The sequence below is a fragment of the Drosophila bipectinata genome, chromosome 3L (genome assembly GCF_030179905.1).
Source record: "Drosophila bipectinata strain 14024-0381.07 chromosome 3L, DbipHiC1v2, whole genome shotgun sequence".
NCBI lineage: Eukaryota > Metazoa > Arthropoda > Insecta > Diptera > Drosophilidae > Drosophila > Drosophila bipectinata.
In genome coordinates, this window is record NC_091738.1 from 13,266,122 (window position 1) to 13,284,348 (window position 18,227).

Genomic DNA, 18,227 nt, shown 5'->3' on the forward strand with positions numbered 1-18,227 from the left:
TTTGATGTATTTTATTATTTTGATGGCCCATGAAGGACCTCCGAATGCAGGACCAGGCTCTCACTGAAAGGCCAGTTGGAAAGTGAACAGTGGGAATGTAATTAATTGAATTTCTTTGGCATGTCCACTCATCGGGACTGGCAGGACTGCCTTTTTTGTGCTCCATCCATTACGCATGCAAAAATGTGCAAAGTGCAGGTTTATGCAAAAAATCAAAAGGGTTCTAAATGGAGGCAGCACGGCTCACAGGACTCGCTCAGGCACAGGATGCTGTCATGCATGCGACGCTCCTCTATTTACTTTCTGTGGCTCGGCCCGGCGAATTCTCAATTAAAATGTTTACCCCCAGGTCCTGGGAAGCAGGACGCTTCGGAGCAGCTCTTGTTCGCTGGTAATTTGCATATGTGGCTGCCTGAATGTGTCCCCAAGAACATTTTCGTTTCCCTTGTTGAAGCGCCATTAAAATAAACTATCTTAGGTTCCCCCAAAAGTATTTACTTTTCAAAATTAAATGTGCTCATTTAATAAAGTAAATGTGTAATTATTTGGGAGAGTCCTTCGCGTTCAATTGCGTTTACCTTGAACTCCAAATAAAGTTTCGGAATCCCTAATCCTGTCAGAGAGAGAAGAGCGTGTGTTTTTCTGTCTCTAAAATGAAAATGAATTTACCTTTCTCTTCCGAATCCCAGACATTATTCCATTTGACAATCCAATTTAGATAGTCCTAGATGTGAGTCCTGGTAGGATATCCAGCTTACCTTAACTTGGCCAACAGACAGTGACAAAATGCTACAAATTTTACAATTTCCTTCTGCCATTTAAAGCCTCCAGCCGGCGGCTGTTGGCATTACCATTACCGTTACGCGGACTAGCCTTAATATCCGCTCTACGAAAAAACGGACCAGGAAATAGGGAAGATGGGTATGGGGTCCTTGCAGCGACAGGAGGCAGATAACTTGGGCGTTGGGTTGCCTGGTAGCCGTCGCCCCGTGTTTACATTTTGTTAAACGCGACCCTGACCCACGTCCAAAAACCCCTGCCGGTCTGCCCCGAAAGTGTAATCGCTCAAAGCAGCTGATAATGGCTCCGCAGGCTGCAGGATGCCAGCCGAATCCACCTAGGATGCTTACACTTCAAGAAAAGGTCTAAGGGAGAAGTAGACAACCCTTAGCTGGAAGTTAAGGCTTCAACACAATCTTCATTGATTTCTGCCAGTTAATATTTGCTAGGAAGCTAATTAATCAGTAATTAGAAGCTCTGTTTTGCATCCCCTTTTCTCCCAGTGCATAATTCCTGGCAAACGTAAAACTGCCGCATTGTTTGGCTCTCAGTTCTGCGCAAAATTGACATTTTATGCCCTTTGCCTGGACCGAGTGTGGGTGCGGATTGAATGCCTGGGCAGGATAACCCATCCTAATGAAATATTTGAGCCGACCAAAGAGTCCTGTTATGAGTGCAGCTTACGCTTCATGCCTTGATTAATGTAATTGCCGCCCAAGGGCCACGGCTACAGCAGACTTTGACACTTTGAACTGGCTTGTTGTGTACTCGAGATGATTAATGCATTTGGCCAGTGCTCTATAGCCTCTGTCCAGTGTCCAGGCAACGGCAACAGGCTGAGCTGAAAGTTCAACAAAATAAAAGCCCCATCTCCGGGAACCAAGAACTAAAATTGAAAGTAATTTTGACTGAAATGCAAAAAAGTTCGAGGCAAGCATTTTACCTAAATTTTACCGAACGGTACAAGCCAAGGACGAGCTGTTTGCCCAAAGTTTTAAGTAAATTTCCACATTTTTTGTCGGAGGTCCTTCTCTTTTTTTGTGTGGGGGTATTGTAATTTTTTTCACGTCTCCTTTGACCGCAGAGCTCATAGCTGACTTGCCAGCGATATCGCTACAATGCAATGTGGAAACCGAGAACCGAGAGCTGAGAGCCAAGCAACAGTTTGGCCAAAAGTTGGGACAAACATTTATCAAACGAGCTAAGCAAAACTTTTTCGACCACCCCGGAGGCGCCATAAAAAGGGAAATGGGCCAAAAACTATTTGCGGTTGGTTGACAATAAAATACCCTTTATGGGAAAGTCATTCAGTGTGTCACGAGGACTGCGACAGGATAGACGCCACACTCGAGTGTGAAGTAAATATTTTCGATGGGGGCTTTATTGCATAAATATTCGCCCCAATTCGGGTTCATCTCTCATCAGGCGCATAAAAGTTCTTTATCAGAATGTATTCAATTTAGTTTGATTGCCTCTGCTCCTTTCACAGGACAGGGGAAGAGTATTATTATCCTTCCCGCCCCTTCACTCAGCCCTCGGAAGGGTGTAACTTTTGCTTGCCTTTCCTTTGCTTTTTTTCTACACTTTTACAAAAAGAGGGGGAACTTTGTGTGTTGTCTACAAAGTCGACATTTTTTCGCTTTGTTGTTCGTGGCTGTCGTGGGTGTGGGTGCTGCGGTGGGTCCTGCGGTTGTGTGGCAGCGTATATTGTGGCACAGCCAGCTCATGTGCAGGGCGCAAATTACAAATTACAAGGCGGTTTGTGCCAGTTTGGCAATTGACGCTCCCAAAAACGAAAACAAAAGCGTTGAAAAAACGCCACAAACGGCAGAACGAGAACAAGCCAAAAGGATTGACAGTTATTAAAAATGAAACGAGGCAATTACGTCCTGGTTTGGCTGCCAGTTGCTTTTGAGGCGTGTTTTACGGCCATGTTTAACAGAAGCTTTCATTTGCATACTTATTTTGGCCACTGGGGGAACGGAAATGGGTGTGTGGGTGTTTGCTCTGGGGTGGACCTTGTCTAGTGTATCAATTTGTGGGACAAGCTACGGTATTTTCATAAATGTTTTTACCTTGAATTTAGACTAAAATAAAGCCATATTTGAAGTCATTTTAACTTCACGTCCTTTAAAACCAACAATTTAATTTTAAGACCGTAATGTTTTACGGCCAAACAAAAAAGGAAGTTCACCCCCGAGAGTGCGAGTGCGAGTGCTATTGTTGGTGTGTGTGTTAGTGCGTCATTGTTTGTGTTTGTTAACGTGGCCGTGCATACGCTGATTGCTGGAAAGCCTTCGTCTTATCGGGGCCTTTAAAATTGGCAAAGCCAAACAGCAAGACTCGAAACTTTCCTCTCCGCCTTTGGCTCAGAGGAGCTCGGCCATAAATCAAATATGTGTGTAAATTTAGCTCCGGCTTTTGCTTTTTGCTTTTTTTCTTTATTTTTGTTTGTGCCACATCCTCGTCGTCTCATTTTTCATGGCGCAGCAACATTTTCTGGCGCATTAAGCGTCGTTTTTGGCAAATTTCAGACAACCCCATCCCCATCCGCCATTTCTATCCTCTGATCCTCCTTCCAAAGCTGTATGGCGTCTTTGGCCGAGTTTGGAGTTCACTTTCCGGGCCGTCATTCCCAGCCAGGCCGAAAGTCCCAGGCGTGTACTTAGACACAAAAAACGAGCAAATGCCGTCGAAATATTAAGCCTGGCCAGTTGGCCTGGCCATATGCCAGGGTCTGTTTAGGCCACTTGCCTTACAAGTATATATAGTATGCCAATTAGACAGGATGGGGCAGAGTCATTCGAGCGACTGTTGCTCCTAAAGGACCTCTACGAACGGATGTATTTTTATACCCTTGCAGAGGGTATTATAATTTTGTCCAAAAGTGTGCAACGCAGTGAAGGAGACATCTCCGACCCTATAAAGTATATATATTCTTGATCAGGATCACCTCCTGAGTTGATATGAGCATGTCCGTCTGTCCGTCTGTCCGTCTGTCCGTCTGTCTGTCTGTCTGTCCGTTTCTACGCGAACTAGTCTCTCAGTTTTGAAGCTATCGTCTTGAAACTTTGCACACACCCTTCTTTCCTTTGCACGCAGTATATAAGTCGGAACGGCCGGGATCGGCCGACTATATCCTATAGCTGCCATATAACTGATTGATCGGAAATGGTATAACTTTGGTGTTTTGAGAGTTAGAGAGTTCAAATTTGACATGAGAGCTATTTTTGGCAAAATAAAACGACATGCCAAATTTCATAAGGATCGGCCGACTATATCCTATAGCTGCCATATAACTGAACGATCGGAAATGACCCAACTTTCGTGTTTTTGAAGATAGAAAGCTGGAATTTGCTACAGATCATATCTTTGGTCAGTTAATCCGACCTACGAAATTTCATTAGGATCGGCCGACTATATCCTATAGCTGCCATATAACTGATTGATCGGAAATGACCCAACTTTCGTGTTTTTGAAGATAGAAAGCTGGAATTTGCTACAGATTATATCTTTGGTCAGTTAATCCGACCTACGAAATTTCATTAGGATCGGCCGACTATATCCTATAGCTGCCATATAACTGATTGATCGGAAATGACCCAACTTTCGTGTTTTTGAAGATAGAAAGCTGGAATTTGCTACAGATTATATCTTTGGTCAGTTAATCCGACCTACGAAATTTCATTAGGATCGGCCGACTATATCCTATAGCTGCCATATAACTGAACGATCGGAAATGGTATTTGGTAGAAATATCAACTTTCGTATTTTTGAAGATAAAAGCTTGGGACTTTTTTTTAGATTTTTTATTGTAATTAATTGGTTTTATTATGATGTAATCATAAGGATCGGCCAACTATATCTGATGTTTGCGATATATATCCAGTTTTAACTGCAAGGGTATATAAACTTCGGCTCCGCCCGAAGTTAGCTTTCCTTTCTTGTTTTTCAAAAATATTAATACCTAGAATACTAAAGTTTCCAATTTTAATTTTTGTATCTCAGTTGTTCATGAGTAAGAGTTGTTTAACTTATACTTCCGCTGGTATCCTGTAAGTGAAATCTTTGCATAATAATGAGCAGTTTATTTTGCCAGCCATGAGGCAGTATACCCCTGTGTGTGTGTGTGAGTGGTTTCCGGTTACAAGGTCCTGGCCTGGCCTCCCACAACAAAGCCAAAGCCAAATTCAAAGGCATCTGCGGCGATGGCCCAAAGTTTAGCCGGTTTTCGTGTTTTTCTTTCATTTGCTGTAGAAATTGCTTCGTTGTTTTTTTTCCAGCTAGCCCCGCTTTGATCAGATTAGGCTTAGACGAGGTTTCCCATTTTATTTCAACATGATAAGGAGAGGAATTTAATTTTTTTAGGGGTTCATCGATTTCACAAAAATTTCTAGGGGTACCTGAAGTTCTTCAAAGTTTGTTGTTTCCGTTTTTGTTCAAGGGTGAAGGAATTAACAAGACAGCTCTGCAAGAAATGGGGAAAACAAATGTTTGGTTTCTTCCTAGCAGGTTTCGTTTGTTTTTTGGCCATGTGTTCCGAGTTGCTCCGCTCTGTTTGCCATGCACTTTGTCTGCTGTCCGAGAACTTACACATTTGTGCTGTTTGCCCAGAGCTTGGCGTGTGTGGTGCAGCCACCACATCCATACACACCCGCCTCTACCCACCAGCCCAGTAACCAGTAACTGGCAGTACACCCACACATTTGCTGGGCGGAGCAAAGCATTTCTCTCGACTAACAAAACGCACATCAAATTTGCATAATTTTGCGCAAAGTAACGTTTTCCACAAACAGAGTGAACCGCATTCGCAGCACCACCTAACCTAACCACCCTACCAACTACCAACCATCCAACCACCCGGAGCAGCAACAGGCGGAAGTCTCGGTCCGAGGGGCACATTAGTTGGTAGATTTTATGAGACATTTGCATTTAACATGTGCCAGGCAATGAAATCTGCTCTAAGCTCCTCGTTTCACCAGCCATCAAGGAGGTCCTTGGGCTAATTAAAGATACAGTTGCCAGCTCAAACAATGATTTTTAAATGAGCTGTCAACTGAGGCGGCAGGAAGCAGAGGCAACACATCCGCGTAGGTGGATGTCAGACACTGATTGACGGCTCCTGTCAACTTATTAAGTCAGAAATGTGTGGGAAGTGTGGCGGGACTCCCAAGGAAGCCCACACATTTCGAGTGAGTTATTAGCATTTCCAAAAATATCTATACCAAAGCTGTGCCAGATTTTATTTAAACTTTAAAGAGTGTAGGGCTTAAAGTCAAAGTCTACTTTAAGAACTAAATACTTGAGGTGAGCTGCTCTCATGTCTAGTCCTCGTGACCTTAGAGATACAAAGGAAGGATATATATAAAGCGTATATGTGCGGGTATTTATAAGCATCCGGCAGAAGTCACGTTGCCTTGACACTGAGAGCCCCGCCAAATGTTAATGATGTGGCATGAGCCTGTACTTGTTGAGTGCTCACTGGTCCTTTTCCGTCCTCTGTTACGACTCTCCACGCCCCTCCAAGTCCTCTACAATCCCTATTGATTATTGCGTTTATGAATCGGGATCCTAAGGTCCTACGAACGAGTAGCAGCTGTCCTTGATAGCAGGTAAATCAATATTTTTCAATATAAACGCATGAATGGCAATATGTTTTTGTGAGTTGCAAAGCTCCTTTGTTTTCCTCTTGTATTTGCTCCTTTGGCTCTTTGAAGCCCAAATATTACGTATACGCAGTGTTTACTGAATTCCTGGCACAAGCTTTCTGGAAATTGTTTCAAAGATGGAACGGAGAATATTGGATTTTGGACTCACAAGGAGAGGAATATAGAATTTTGATTGCGTTAGCATTTCTCTAGGAAATCCCACACTGTTGAGAGAGAGCATGGATTCTCAGAAAAGGTATATGTATGTTTGTAGTCCCAGGAAACAGGAAACAAGGTCCTTTTTGGGGGGGAGGCAACTTTAATCCGCTCATTAGGCAGCAGCTGCAGCTAGTGGCAGCTTAAAACGATATTTATATAAATGCTTTAACGCTGCAAAGGGATCCGGCAAAGGGATAATGTGACTTTTGGATAAAGGCAGCCCTTTGGCATGGTCCCTTGGAATATAAATTATGGCCCTAATGGGTGCGGATAGAAGAGACCGAGACACGTAGGTTTCCAGCTCGATATTGTCACTCTTCCACGTCGTGCAGGCACTGCAATTCCGTGCTGCATCTTATGGCCAGTTCCTATTAAGCTTCTGGCATTTTTCTATGTATTCCACAAGCCACCGAGTGGCAGCAGCTGTCATTGGGCCTGCCCCACTGCACGCACACACGAGCCGGCTACTTGCCACTTTATTTTCCACTCTTCGACCCTGATGATATTTTCCATATATTAGGACGCAGGGTAGGGCGGTGTAAAGGCGAAAGATGATCTAAGGCTACGCCTTAAGTAAACATTATTAAAATTGCCGTTGCCGGGGGAGTCCTAAAATAACCATAGCACCCAGCGAGTGTCGAGTGTCGAGGAGGGCCTTTGTAGTGGCAATGGAAATTGTCATTTTCATACGAGTATGAGAGAAAAAAATGTTGAAAAAAAAAGAAACCCACACAGAACCACACAAACACAAATACGAATACACACCCTCTGAAAAATGGAAGGCATCATGGCAGCCAAGGTTATTATTATTGCTAAGCTAAAGTGGACCCACACACACTCTGTAGCCCACACTCCAGCAAGGACTTGTTGCTCCTTACGCGCTGATTATCCTGTTTTCTTTCCCTCCTCTCGGGTTTATTAGAAAACTGTCAGCAACTCTCAGCATGCTCCGGCGCACACTTGACATTTATTTATGCAAAAATGTGAAATCATTTGTGAAACTTGCCGTCAGCCCGCAGCTTCAGCTCCAGCTCCATCTCCTATTTCTGCCCACTGCCCACATAAAGGACCTCGAAAGGACCAAAAGGGATACACGCCTCGTTGAATGTTGGATACAACTGAGCACTGACCGTCGCATAGAATGGAAAAAATCGGGTCATGAATCAAGTTTTTTTGTGGAACTGGCTCGGAAGGGGAAAAAAATACGTCGCCAAATAGAGGAGGAGGAAAAAAAGTATCCATGCCACAAGTGAATGCGTTTTTCCGGCTCTCCCAGTTTCCCCAGCTTGCCCAGCTTTTTCCTGCTGTCGCCCGGGAGTGGGTGCTAATAACTTATGATTGGATTATAAACTTTGCCTCGTTCCCCAGTGGTCTTGGCCATTTCTGGGAATTTATTAACACAGCTGCCATATGCAGAATAAATAAGTTTTCTATGCCATTGAAAGTGTCAGGTCGGGTTAATTTTCGTTTCAGATACCGAGAATTAAACTTTGTTTTGTCCGGGGGATTCGTCCACCTGCAAATAGCCATTCAGAGCAAGTCTCCAGAGGCTCAAAAAGTTTGTGAACAAAATAGAAATAAAATCTGATTGCCAGTGAAAATATTATTCCACTTCGAGGAAAATAAGATAATATTTGCGTAGAATCGGCAGGGCGTAAAAGTTTTGCTTTCAAGTAACATAATCCATTAAGTGCCATGCCACATGTGTAGGACTAATTTCTTTTGTCGCATTCAAATCAAAGGCACACGTGTGTCCGGTGCTCTTCCGGCGACAGGAAGCTGAATCCTGCAGCCAGGATGGCTCATTAGACAGAACGGCGTGGCGCTGCTTGTTTGCCAGTCAGGCCGGGTTATTGCTCCATCGAGCCCAAAGTACTCACTTTGTCATATTCTGGGTATTGAGTGATATAGTCATTGAGGCATAAGCCGTTACTGGTCCTCACTAGGGGATTACACTTAGAGAAAGTTAATTTAGTTTTAGCTTTATCTTGAAGAGGAAAAAAGTCCCTTGGAAGAGTTTATTGCAAACTAAACAAGTGATTATTAAAGTATAGTCTTGCGTGAATATCCTTTGAGCCTCAAGTTCTCCAAGTGCACTGCTAGTTGGGACTATAAGAGCCAAGAGTGAGAGCCAGGCCTTAACCCGAAATGCCTGGACGCATATCGGGCGCAAATATCTGTGGCACACTCCACTGAGCTTAGACAAACAAGCGGGCGACAGCGAGGTGGTGGCAGCAACAATGGGTGGCAATAGCTAGTCCCAGGACCTTGTTGTTGATTGAACAAAAACAACTTAGCACAAGATCGAAGTGAAGTGGCTACGTGGCCTGTGATAGCCGAGTTTCAGGACATCCCAGCACGTACCTACGGGATGTCTGGCTGGCTGACGAAATTTCTGGCCGACGAATTTGAACAAATTTGTCAGTACTTCATAATTCGGCTCCGGCCAGGACCAAGGCTTTTGCATACTTTTCGGTCCAAGTTTTTCGGCTTTGGCCAAAAAACGTCTGCTTGAGTGACTTTGATGCTGTCGAAAATGGACTTGGACTTGGATTTGAGACTTCAGCGCCTCCTGCCGCTTGCCGCCTTTGTGTAATTTATGCTCTTGTTTTTTGCCATCCTGTCGAGCTGTCGTCGGATTGCCAAGGACAAGTGCTGCCACTGACATTGACAACTTCCGGCCAACAACCACCAACTAACTAACAATCCTTGCTAGCCGGGCTTAGCTGTTGGGCATTTCTCATTTACTAATTTAAATAAACTTTCAACAACAGCTCCAAGTCGCAAACTTTCGGTCGCACACCGAAAATTCTGCATTCTGAATGTGCCACTTAAACATAATGAGGATGTCCTGGGCCCGAAATGTTGCCACAGCCAGCCTCCAATTTCCGGCAAACTTGTACACTTATTAGAGTTGTTTTACAAAGAAAAATTCTTTAGAGGTGATAGTTATTTTGTTCAAAATGTAACAATTAGAAAAAAATAGAAGTTTTGAGCCAATTAAGAGCTTCTAGTTCGTGCCACACTCCCATCAAAAAATATCAGGGTAGACTATACAATTGTGTGTTGCATAGTTGAAGGCGCAAAATGAGAAAAGGGGAAGGCCGAAGCCTTGAAGGCATTGTCAAGAAGTTGTATGCCCCAAGGGGCCCGGGAGACGCGACCGCAGCCCAGTTGGCCAACTTTCATAATTACGAGAGTAACGACAACAGCCGCAAGAAGGCTTCAGCTTCAGCTACAAATACATTTCTATATAATATACATATATATAATATATCCTAAGAGTATATACCTAAATATCTGTGTAGATACAGCCATGAGTCTACGACAACAGGGCCGCAAATGCCACAGCAGTCGAAAAGTTTGCAAGTCAGCCGAATTTATGATGGAAGTATACTTTCCTTTCCAGTGGGGCCCTGCACTTTGGGGGCTTAGTAGGTACTTAGTACTCTGTGCGAGAGGCTGTGATAAAGTATTAATAGAGAGGTATTTTCTGTGTACACTCGAACATAATCGATAAATGGTAATAAGTAATAAGTACATTACGAGCTCTCCCGTGCAAGTTCAAAAAGGCTTACACTTTTGGGCGATAATCCTGGCTCACACAAAATCTGCTTATTGAATAGGCTTTTCTATTCAAACAATTGTGGGATAATTTTAATGTTAGTAGCTTTGTATTCATAAAGTAATTTGCTATTGTTTAAATTGCATTATCTGTAACTAAGATTGATTTCTAAACAATGGAAATTGATGAATTCGAAACAGACAGTGTAGGCCTAGAGTGGGTATCGGTTGGAAGTGGGTTGGCAGAGGTTTCCGCCCGATCGAATATAACATTTGATTTATGCGCCACATTTGGGATTCGACAGCTGTCTAATACCATGCTCACATCCAGTCGCTTCCTACCTCACCGAACCGTATCCTTTTGCAGGACTCCAGCCAGGCAGCACAATTTCAAATCGAAAGCCAAAAAACCGAATGCACATTGCCGGCGAACGGAGCAAATCGAGCAACATGATGCCGACTCGGCTGATGATGATTTAGATGGCGCCGGAGATGGTTATGGCCACGGATCTGGAACAGAGGCAGGAGTAACATCTGGAGTCGAACGGGAGGAGCAAGATGAAGGCGGCGGCAGCCGAACGGAAATGAAATCAAATCGCACAGGTAATTTGTTGCCACAATGGCCAGATGAGAGGCCTACGAATTTTATTTGTAGTCGTGTGGCGTTCTACAGTGAGAGAAAAATCCGTGACTTAAAGGATATGAGTTGGAATTCAGTTAAGAACAGGTTTTTTTAGTGTATGCTCCCCACTATGCTGGCATTATATAAATGATGGGATTACTGTGCTCAGATGATTAGGTTTGAGTTGCAAAACCAGACATCGAGCCCGGGCCCCAAACAATATAGAACGCATGCGGCACGCCGCAGTCCCGGCAAGGATATGCGGTCGAGTGATGGCTCCTCCTGGCGGCATCTTCGCATCCTTCGGCAGTGTCTGCCTGTGTGGCCGGTAAACCACAGCAATTATTGCTTTGCCATTGCTTTGCGGATCAATTTAAATCGTAGGATTCAATAACAGAATTCCATCCCTGCGGTTTGTAGCTCACTCCCCCACGGGTCCTTGTGATTAATACGCATGTTAGGTACATTATCATGAAAAATGATTGAGCTCCCAAGTCACTGGGGCTACACGTCCTACACACACCATGGTATATCCTTTGGCCTTCATTTCTCATAAATTCAATGTTGATTTTTATACAGTCTCACAGACCCGCGGCCTTGAATCCTGGTATTTTTTGCAGAAATCGCATATAATTAGTGTTCCATCCGAGCTTGCTGAATTTGGCCAATTTGCAAACTCATTTCATTCACTTTTCAGAGGGAAAATTAAAACCAATTTGCCAGGAAGTATGAAAAATGCATCGCTTTCAGATCGCAATCAAATTAATGAATCTAAGTGCTGAATATTTCAGCAGCTTTAAATGCAACAGGACGGGGCTTTCTAGGCTTGTGTGCGATTGCGGGGATTAAATATTTGTCTGCCCGGTGGCTTGACATATGACCTTTTGATCGAAACAGTATTTGTTTAATGGGGCGTGCCATTCAGTGACTTTAAAGTCAGCCCTGGCCTAACTAGACTGTTTCTTTCCGTGTATGCTGAAGCACATGAAATGCAATTTACACGGCTTAGTCGCTACTGTGCCACATGCGAAGAATGCCGGAATGGCACTGGTAAATGGTGAAAGGATATGGAAATGGGACGAGCTGGGAAAATGGCCGGAGACAGCTGAAGGCGCCGCACGAGCTCCACCGCAGACAGACAGACAGACATCTGCGACAGCCCAGACACATGTTGCGATGTGGGCGATATGCAAGGACAACAGCAGGACAGCCACACAGTACAGTACTGTATAGTATACACCGACAATATACCTCGAACGAAAACCCACCGCCTCGGGGGCAGGACACAAAGTCAAGCTATGTGTGTCAGGACGAGGCGGAATGCCAGACTTGTGATGCGATGACAAAGTACGATATCGACACGACTTGATTATGCATAATAGTGTTTTAAAAGGCCAAGAAAATCCAGGTTGCCAGCCAAAATATCCTTGAAGCTCCAAAATGAATTTTGCGCTGCCTCCCCAGCTCTTCTGCATATTTATGACAATTTATTTAGTTCATGCGCTCATGTTTTTAATTGACTTTGCTTCAGAATAGCGAAGCTGACGAGGCACGAGGTCGTCCTTGCCAAGGACGAGTTGAAGGAGTACTAACCAGTATGGGAAGAGATGGCCTGATGGAGAGCAAACGCGAGCCTGGCAGGACGACATTGAATTCGCATTAGATGCGCTGCAAAAGTTCATGAGGTCGTTCCCGCCATCGTTATAGCTTGTTTAGTTGGCTGACATTGACATTGACATTGGTACATCCTCCATGCATATGCCCTAGCCTTAGCCCTGAATAATTAACGGGCAATGTCGAGGTGTCGGAGGCTCAACCTTTGCCCTGCTCAAATCATCGGGCCGCATTTAATTAGGGCCCAAATGCCCCAGCACTTGATATCTATTTTACACGATTTCTCCTAAGCGAACTTCTCATCTCTCATCCGAGCACTTGCTGAAAATAATTATAATTATTTTTTATTGCCAGCGGCATTTTCCGCCTTGTGGTTAATTAATTGCGGTCACTGGTGCCCCCAGCCCCGGAATCCTTTCGGTCGCGCCATCGCTTAACGGCCATTAAGCCTTTTTTTGCGGGTTTTTTGACGTTATACTGTTTTTTGTTATTATGGGATTCGGTTTTTTGTTGCGACTCTTCTTCACTTTTGTTCTCGTTTCCCATTTGATTTAATTTTCTATGCCAGCCGTGCGTAATTAATATTAAGTTTTTGCACTGAACCGCCTTACCACCCCAGGAGGGAAAGATAAATCAGGGAGTGCATAAAAGTGACGCCCCTTTATGGCGGGGAATTAAGCCGTATTCCCCTTTTCGCCTGGCTGATTTTATGACAAAGCTGCCATCCGAAATTGGCGACAATTACGCATTCCCCCTTAATGCCGATCCCCCTGCGAACCTGATCCCCCCCTTTTAGCTAGACAGTGCGTTAAATTTCGCGCATTCCTAATGAGTTGCCGCTGCGGCGCGACATCATAAATACGACGATACCATGCCCCTCCCTGGGGCATGCCTCGGTTGCGTGTTGTCATGCAAGAAAATGGTCGTCGAGCTGCACATTTTACAAAGCGTTAATGAGCACCAGCCATGTAGATTCCTCATATCAAGTCGATCTATTTGCTCCGCCTGGCTTGGTATTATTTCACGGAGAAAAAGCAATTATATTTGGAACATATATGCCTGGTCCAGGCCTATCCAATTTGCCATGTCTGGAGCACACGCGGCGTATGCGTAATTCCTCCTAATAGTAAACAGCATACAAAGCGTATACGTAATATTTGCCAAGCACTCGCCTGCCGTTTGATGTTGATTGTATGTGACGCAGTGCATTCGCACATTCAAGTCTCTTTGGCCAAGAGCTTTGAACAATCAGAGCCATTTCGGGGATCCTTCTAATATTGCTTCCATAATCCTGTGGCCCAAATCGCTTTGTCAGTCGCCGCACGCAATTCCATCAGCCAGTGTTTACATCACCCATTGTGCACTCTCTCAATGAGTATTATGTGTCCCAGTTTCGGTTTCAGTTCCAGTTCATAATCAAATATCCCCAAACAAAGGCCATACCATGCCATATCCTTGGGGCTTTCGGACCAAAGTGTACACAGTTCCAGTTAGAGACGTAAAGCAAATAAAATTCCGTAATAAATAATTTATGAAACAATAAGCCACAATACCAGCAAATTGAGTGTAAAACCAGGGCCCGAACAATGCCAGGTCATTAGTCGGTGGCAACAGTTGGTGGCAGCAACTAAACTAAAAACCAGAACAATGCGTGCCCCAGACAATTTCATTTCGGTGAGTGAAAACACTTTGATTCGATTTCAATTAAGATGAAAGTCAAGGCTCTGGCTTAGGCAACAGGCTGGTAAGCTGCCATAGCACCCATAGCTGGGAATAGCTGGCAACTGGCAGGATGCGGATCCTTGAAGTGCAGACCGCAGAACGGTCCTTGATAGCGTGGATGTGAAAGTGGATGTGAATGTAGATGTCGGAGCATGGAAGTTCGAGTTTGAGTTCGAGTGGCATTCGGTTTGATTAAATGTCAAATTGCAAGTATCGGCGGCGCACAACAACCGCAAAGCGAGTGCCACTTGACGAGGCACATGTGCTATGCCACACACCCCCATCTCCAGGACCTCAGGCTCCACCACCGACCCATTTGAATAATTGAGTTTGGCAGCAGTTTAAACGATTGCCAGCTTTTGTTTGTTTCGTTTCGATGGGCGTAGTTTTATTTCATTTCGCAGCGTACGTGCCGTGAATTTTCTATGGGCTTTGGGTCTGAAATTGTAAATGGAAATGGGTATGTCACTGTGAGGGTCTGATGCTGCCTCTGCCATCTGTGTGGCATCAGCCTTTCCAGATCCTTAAACGGAATCAGAATCAGCCAGCAATCTGTTCGTCCAGCCCACAACACGCCGGCATTTGCTTCGCCCGCCACTTTGCCACTTTGGTTTATTTCCAGCAATTAAACCTTTCCAAGGATACGCCAGGATAGACAAGGATATGCACAGAGCACTGAGCAGAGGCTCAGGCCAGAAGCCAGCAAGATCGTGTAGTCGCCACGTCGCCGTCAATTAGCCAGCGTTGACAATGCCGCGTGCCCCATTCAGCATGCTCCATGCCTCACGACCCATGCCTCGTGCCGCATGCCTCATTCCTTTTGCCACTTGTGACTTGCTACTGGGCAGGGCCAAGGGTAAACAGTCCGCCAACGCGGTCGCAGGTTCATTAAAAATCCTGTTTGGTCCACAATGTCCTCTGTCATGGAGGCACTGCGACAAAAACTAGACTTCCAAATCATGGAATTGGAGACTCCTGCCACTCCTTAAAGTTTGCAAGCCTAGGAAGATAAATCCTCTTTCTAGTCCTAGTTGAAACTCACTAACAAGTTTTCGCACAAAACTTTCCATTGTTCGCCTACGGAAATTAATTTTGCTCGTGATCGATAAACTATGATTCTTCAAAGTTTCAAGTATCGCTTGGGAAACAGAATGATTGACTTGGCACCAAGTCCTTGCTGGCCGACTCCCAACATCAAATTCCTGTCCCGCTGCAGCAGGAGGGCGTGAGTTAACAAGGCCAGAACCAGAACCAGAGCAAGAGCCAGAGCCCAGGGAGGTCCTGCCCGTTGGCGGGGAAGTCCCCCATCGCCTGGCTTTGTTGACAACGGTTCATTCATGGTATTCATGAGGTCGGTTGCCCAGCATCCTGCTGCCTGTCCTGTGAATCCCTTTCCTCCGGTTTATTTATGAAATGCGCTGCGATTTTTCAACTGCAATTGGACCTGATGCTCGGGACACTGTTGCGCTTCATTTGGCTGGAAAGCAATTGCTTTGGCGGGGACTTTGGACTCTTAATTTGTGGCCCGTACACGTCCTGGCACAACAATTCACTTTGACACTCTCTTGCTGACGTGAGTCACAATAAATTGCAGGACCTGCCGGGCCAGAACTAACATAGGCCTCTGCAGGACTCTTTCAATTTCGTTTCGGTTTCAGATTCTCGTTAGGCAGTGCGTGACATTTCCGATGTCCTCGGGTCTGTGATAAATCGTGTCCTGTTCTGTGATAAACCCAGCCTAATGCATGTATTATTTTTATACAGAGTCAGAGTGTGTCTGACCTTTAATGGCAATCTGATCAGTTTCATTAGCATGCACAAGGAGGCACTCCCGCTGGCTGACAGGATTTGGCTCGGAGCTTGATTCGGAATCTGCTCATTCTCATTCAGGCCCGCAAGGAGCCTCCTCCAGCGCCCCATCCTTCCTTCCAATTTTGCGCTAATTAACTGTGTGCCAACTACAGCAGCCCAAGTTTCGGCATTGGCTGGAACTTTGCCAGCCGGGCTCGTCCTGTCGCGTCCTGCCAACAGCCAACTCATGCCTCTCCTAGCCGAGAGCTCGGGGTGTGTGTGTTCATGTGATTTCATGCTTGTTGCCGGCAACGGAAAGTTACAATTTATGAGCACATCCTTGCGCGCTAAGCTTGTGTAAGCACGAAAGGGAACCCGTCATCGCCCACTCTTTACCCCCCTCAGTCAGAACCCCCTCAGACCCCTTCTGTCTCCGTGCAAACACTTGTAACACTTTGCCTTACATCTTCCTCCCAAAATCAACTCGTCCTGATTTCGCTGCGAGGAATGCAACCATCCTGCCATCCAGCCATCCAGCCAGCCATGTCCTGTCGCTGGCATTTTGACAGTTTCAAGCGGCAACTAATTTTCATTTTTCCCCAAATACAATTTCAAAGTTTGCCCCTCATTTAGCGAGTCGGGGAATTTCATTACTCGGGGTAAACACATTCCCCATGTCATGGACACTGGAATCCCGGATCTCAGATCCCGGATCCGGCCACTCAACAAAGCACTCGTCGAACTCTGCTCGAATGACTTTTTATGAACTTTTCTAATGCCTGCCACATAAAAAATAAACCCTTGTCGGATAACTGCATTCTGTGCCAATGACTTGCCAAAAGTTTACAACTTCAAACTTGATCGGAGTCCCTCGGCTTCGTTTTTAAGTCCACAGTACACAATTGAGAATGCCATGAATATATATGTATATATATATATATGTCCATATATATAGACATTTAAACCGATGCAGCTGCAAGTGCAAATCGAGCGAAGAGAGCTCGACAATTGAATTGCTTTGTGGGTCATTTCATTTAATAATTCCATTTCCAGGCGAAAGGCAAAGCCGGCAGCAAGGATGACAAGGATTGCCAATCCCAATACCGTTTCAATCTCCAATCCTTTGCCCATCTGAGCTGCAGTGAATGCCCGATAAGTTGTCCTTGTTTGAAGGATTTTGTAACCTATTTTCATTGGGTTTGGTATTAGTTTAGAAATCAAAAAAATTCAGAAAAATATTTAGCTTGAAACTAGGTATTATTTATTTCTGATTTTAAAGGGTTTACCAGAATTTTTTATCGCTCTTAGGGTTTAGCTTTAAATTTATTGGTTATAAGTTCCTTTAAGCCACTTTTTCCTATGCAGACTTTGACTTTAAGGCCTCGCGAGTGCCAAAAACCCACTTAGCAGTGCCTGCCATAACACAGGTCAGTTTATCGCCAGGAAAGCACTTTCGCATGCCGGGCGACACATTATTTCCGCCTTATAAACTTTCGCCACTTTTCGGCGACGGAACGTCATGTGCGTGTGATATTTGGGCCGGTTGGGGGGTTTGGGTTTTTGGGCCATTGTTTGGGCCAAATACTGTTGATGCTTATCGTAGGCAAATTTATGGAGCCAGCTAAGTACGGTGTAAGCCGGTCGGCCCATTACACTCCAAGTTACGCGTGCAACACGGCCCGAGAAACGCAAATGACTAATTATAATTTTCTGCCTCTTTTCTGTATTTTCATGTTTCTGGCCCGACGAGCAGCTGCAGCCGGCAATGGCAATAATACCGCTTGTGAATTATGGCCAAAGTTAATTAAAAGCCCAAAAAGAACGCCAGGACTTAAGCCCACAACAGGCGAGACATAAATCAATTCGAGGAAACAAAGACGACAACATGTAGAGCTGCATTGTAAATGGTCGATCCCGATGTCAATGCCTGTTTACACGGCCAATGAAAAATGGCCAACAATATGGCCAGAACACTGAGTACCTGCAGCACCTGCAGCATCCTGCACCCAAAAACGATTCAAAGCGAAATGACTTAAAGCGGCTTACGTAGACCGAAGAAGCGTAAGAGCCAGCCCACCCTACGTATACGCAACGTCCCACCAGGCGGATGCGTGATTAATTGCACTTTAAACAAACACAGAGCAAGGACTCGAAACAATCCAGAAAGGAAAACCTGAAAGCCATAAGAAAAAGCCGTCAAAATGTTGCCAACCAACGTGATGACATTCATGAAGAAGGTAAGTGGACAGCCAGCCCTCGATTCGAAT

General features: G+C 44.9%; 1 protein-coding gene across 1 annotated transcript in view; it reads left to right on the forward strand.

The window, feature by feature from the left end:
• Fife (regulating synaptic membrane exocytosis protein fife) overlaps nt 1-18,227 on the forward strand; it is a 53,960-nt gene that overhangs the window by 3,091 nt on the left and 32,642 nt on the right. Inside the window, exons 2-3 of the mRNA XM_017240769.3 lie at nt 10,579-10,814; nt 17,714-18,197. Coding sequence (XP_017096258.2) covers nt 18,162-18,197 — 36 coding nt within the window. The 5' untranslated portion in view covers nt 10,579-10,814; nt 17,714-18,161. The remainder of the gene's footprint in view (nt 1-10,578; nt 10,815-17,713; nt 18,198-18,227) is intronic.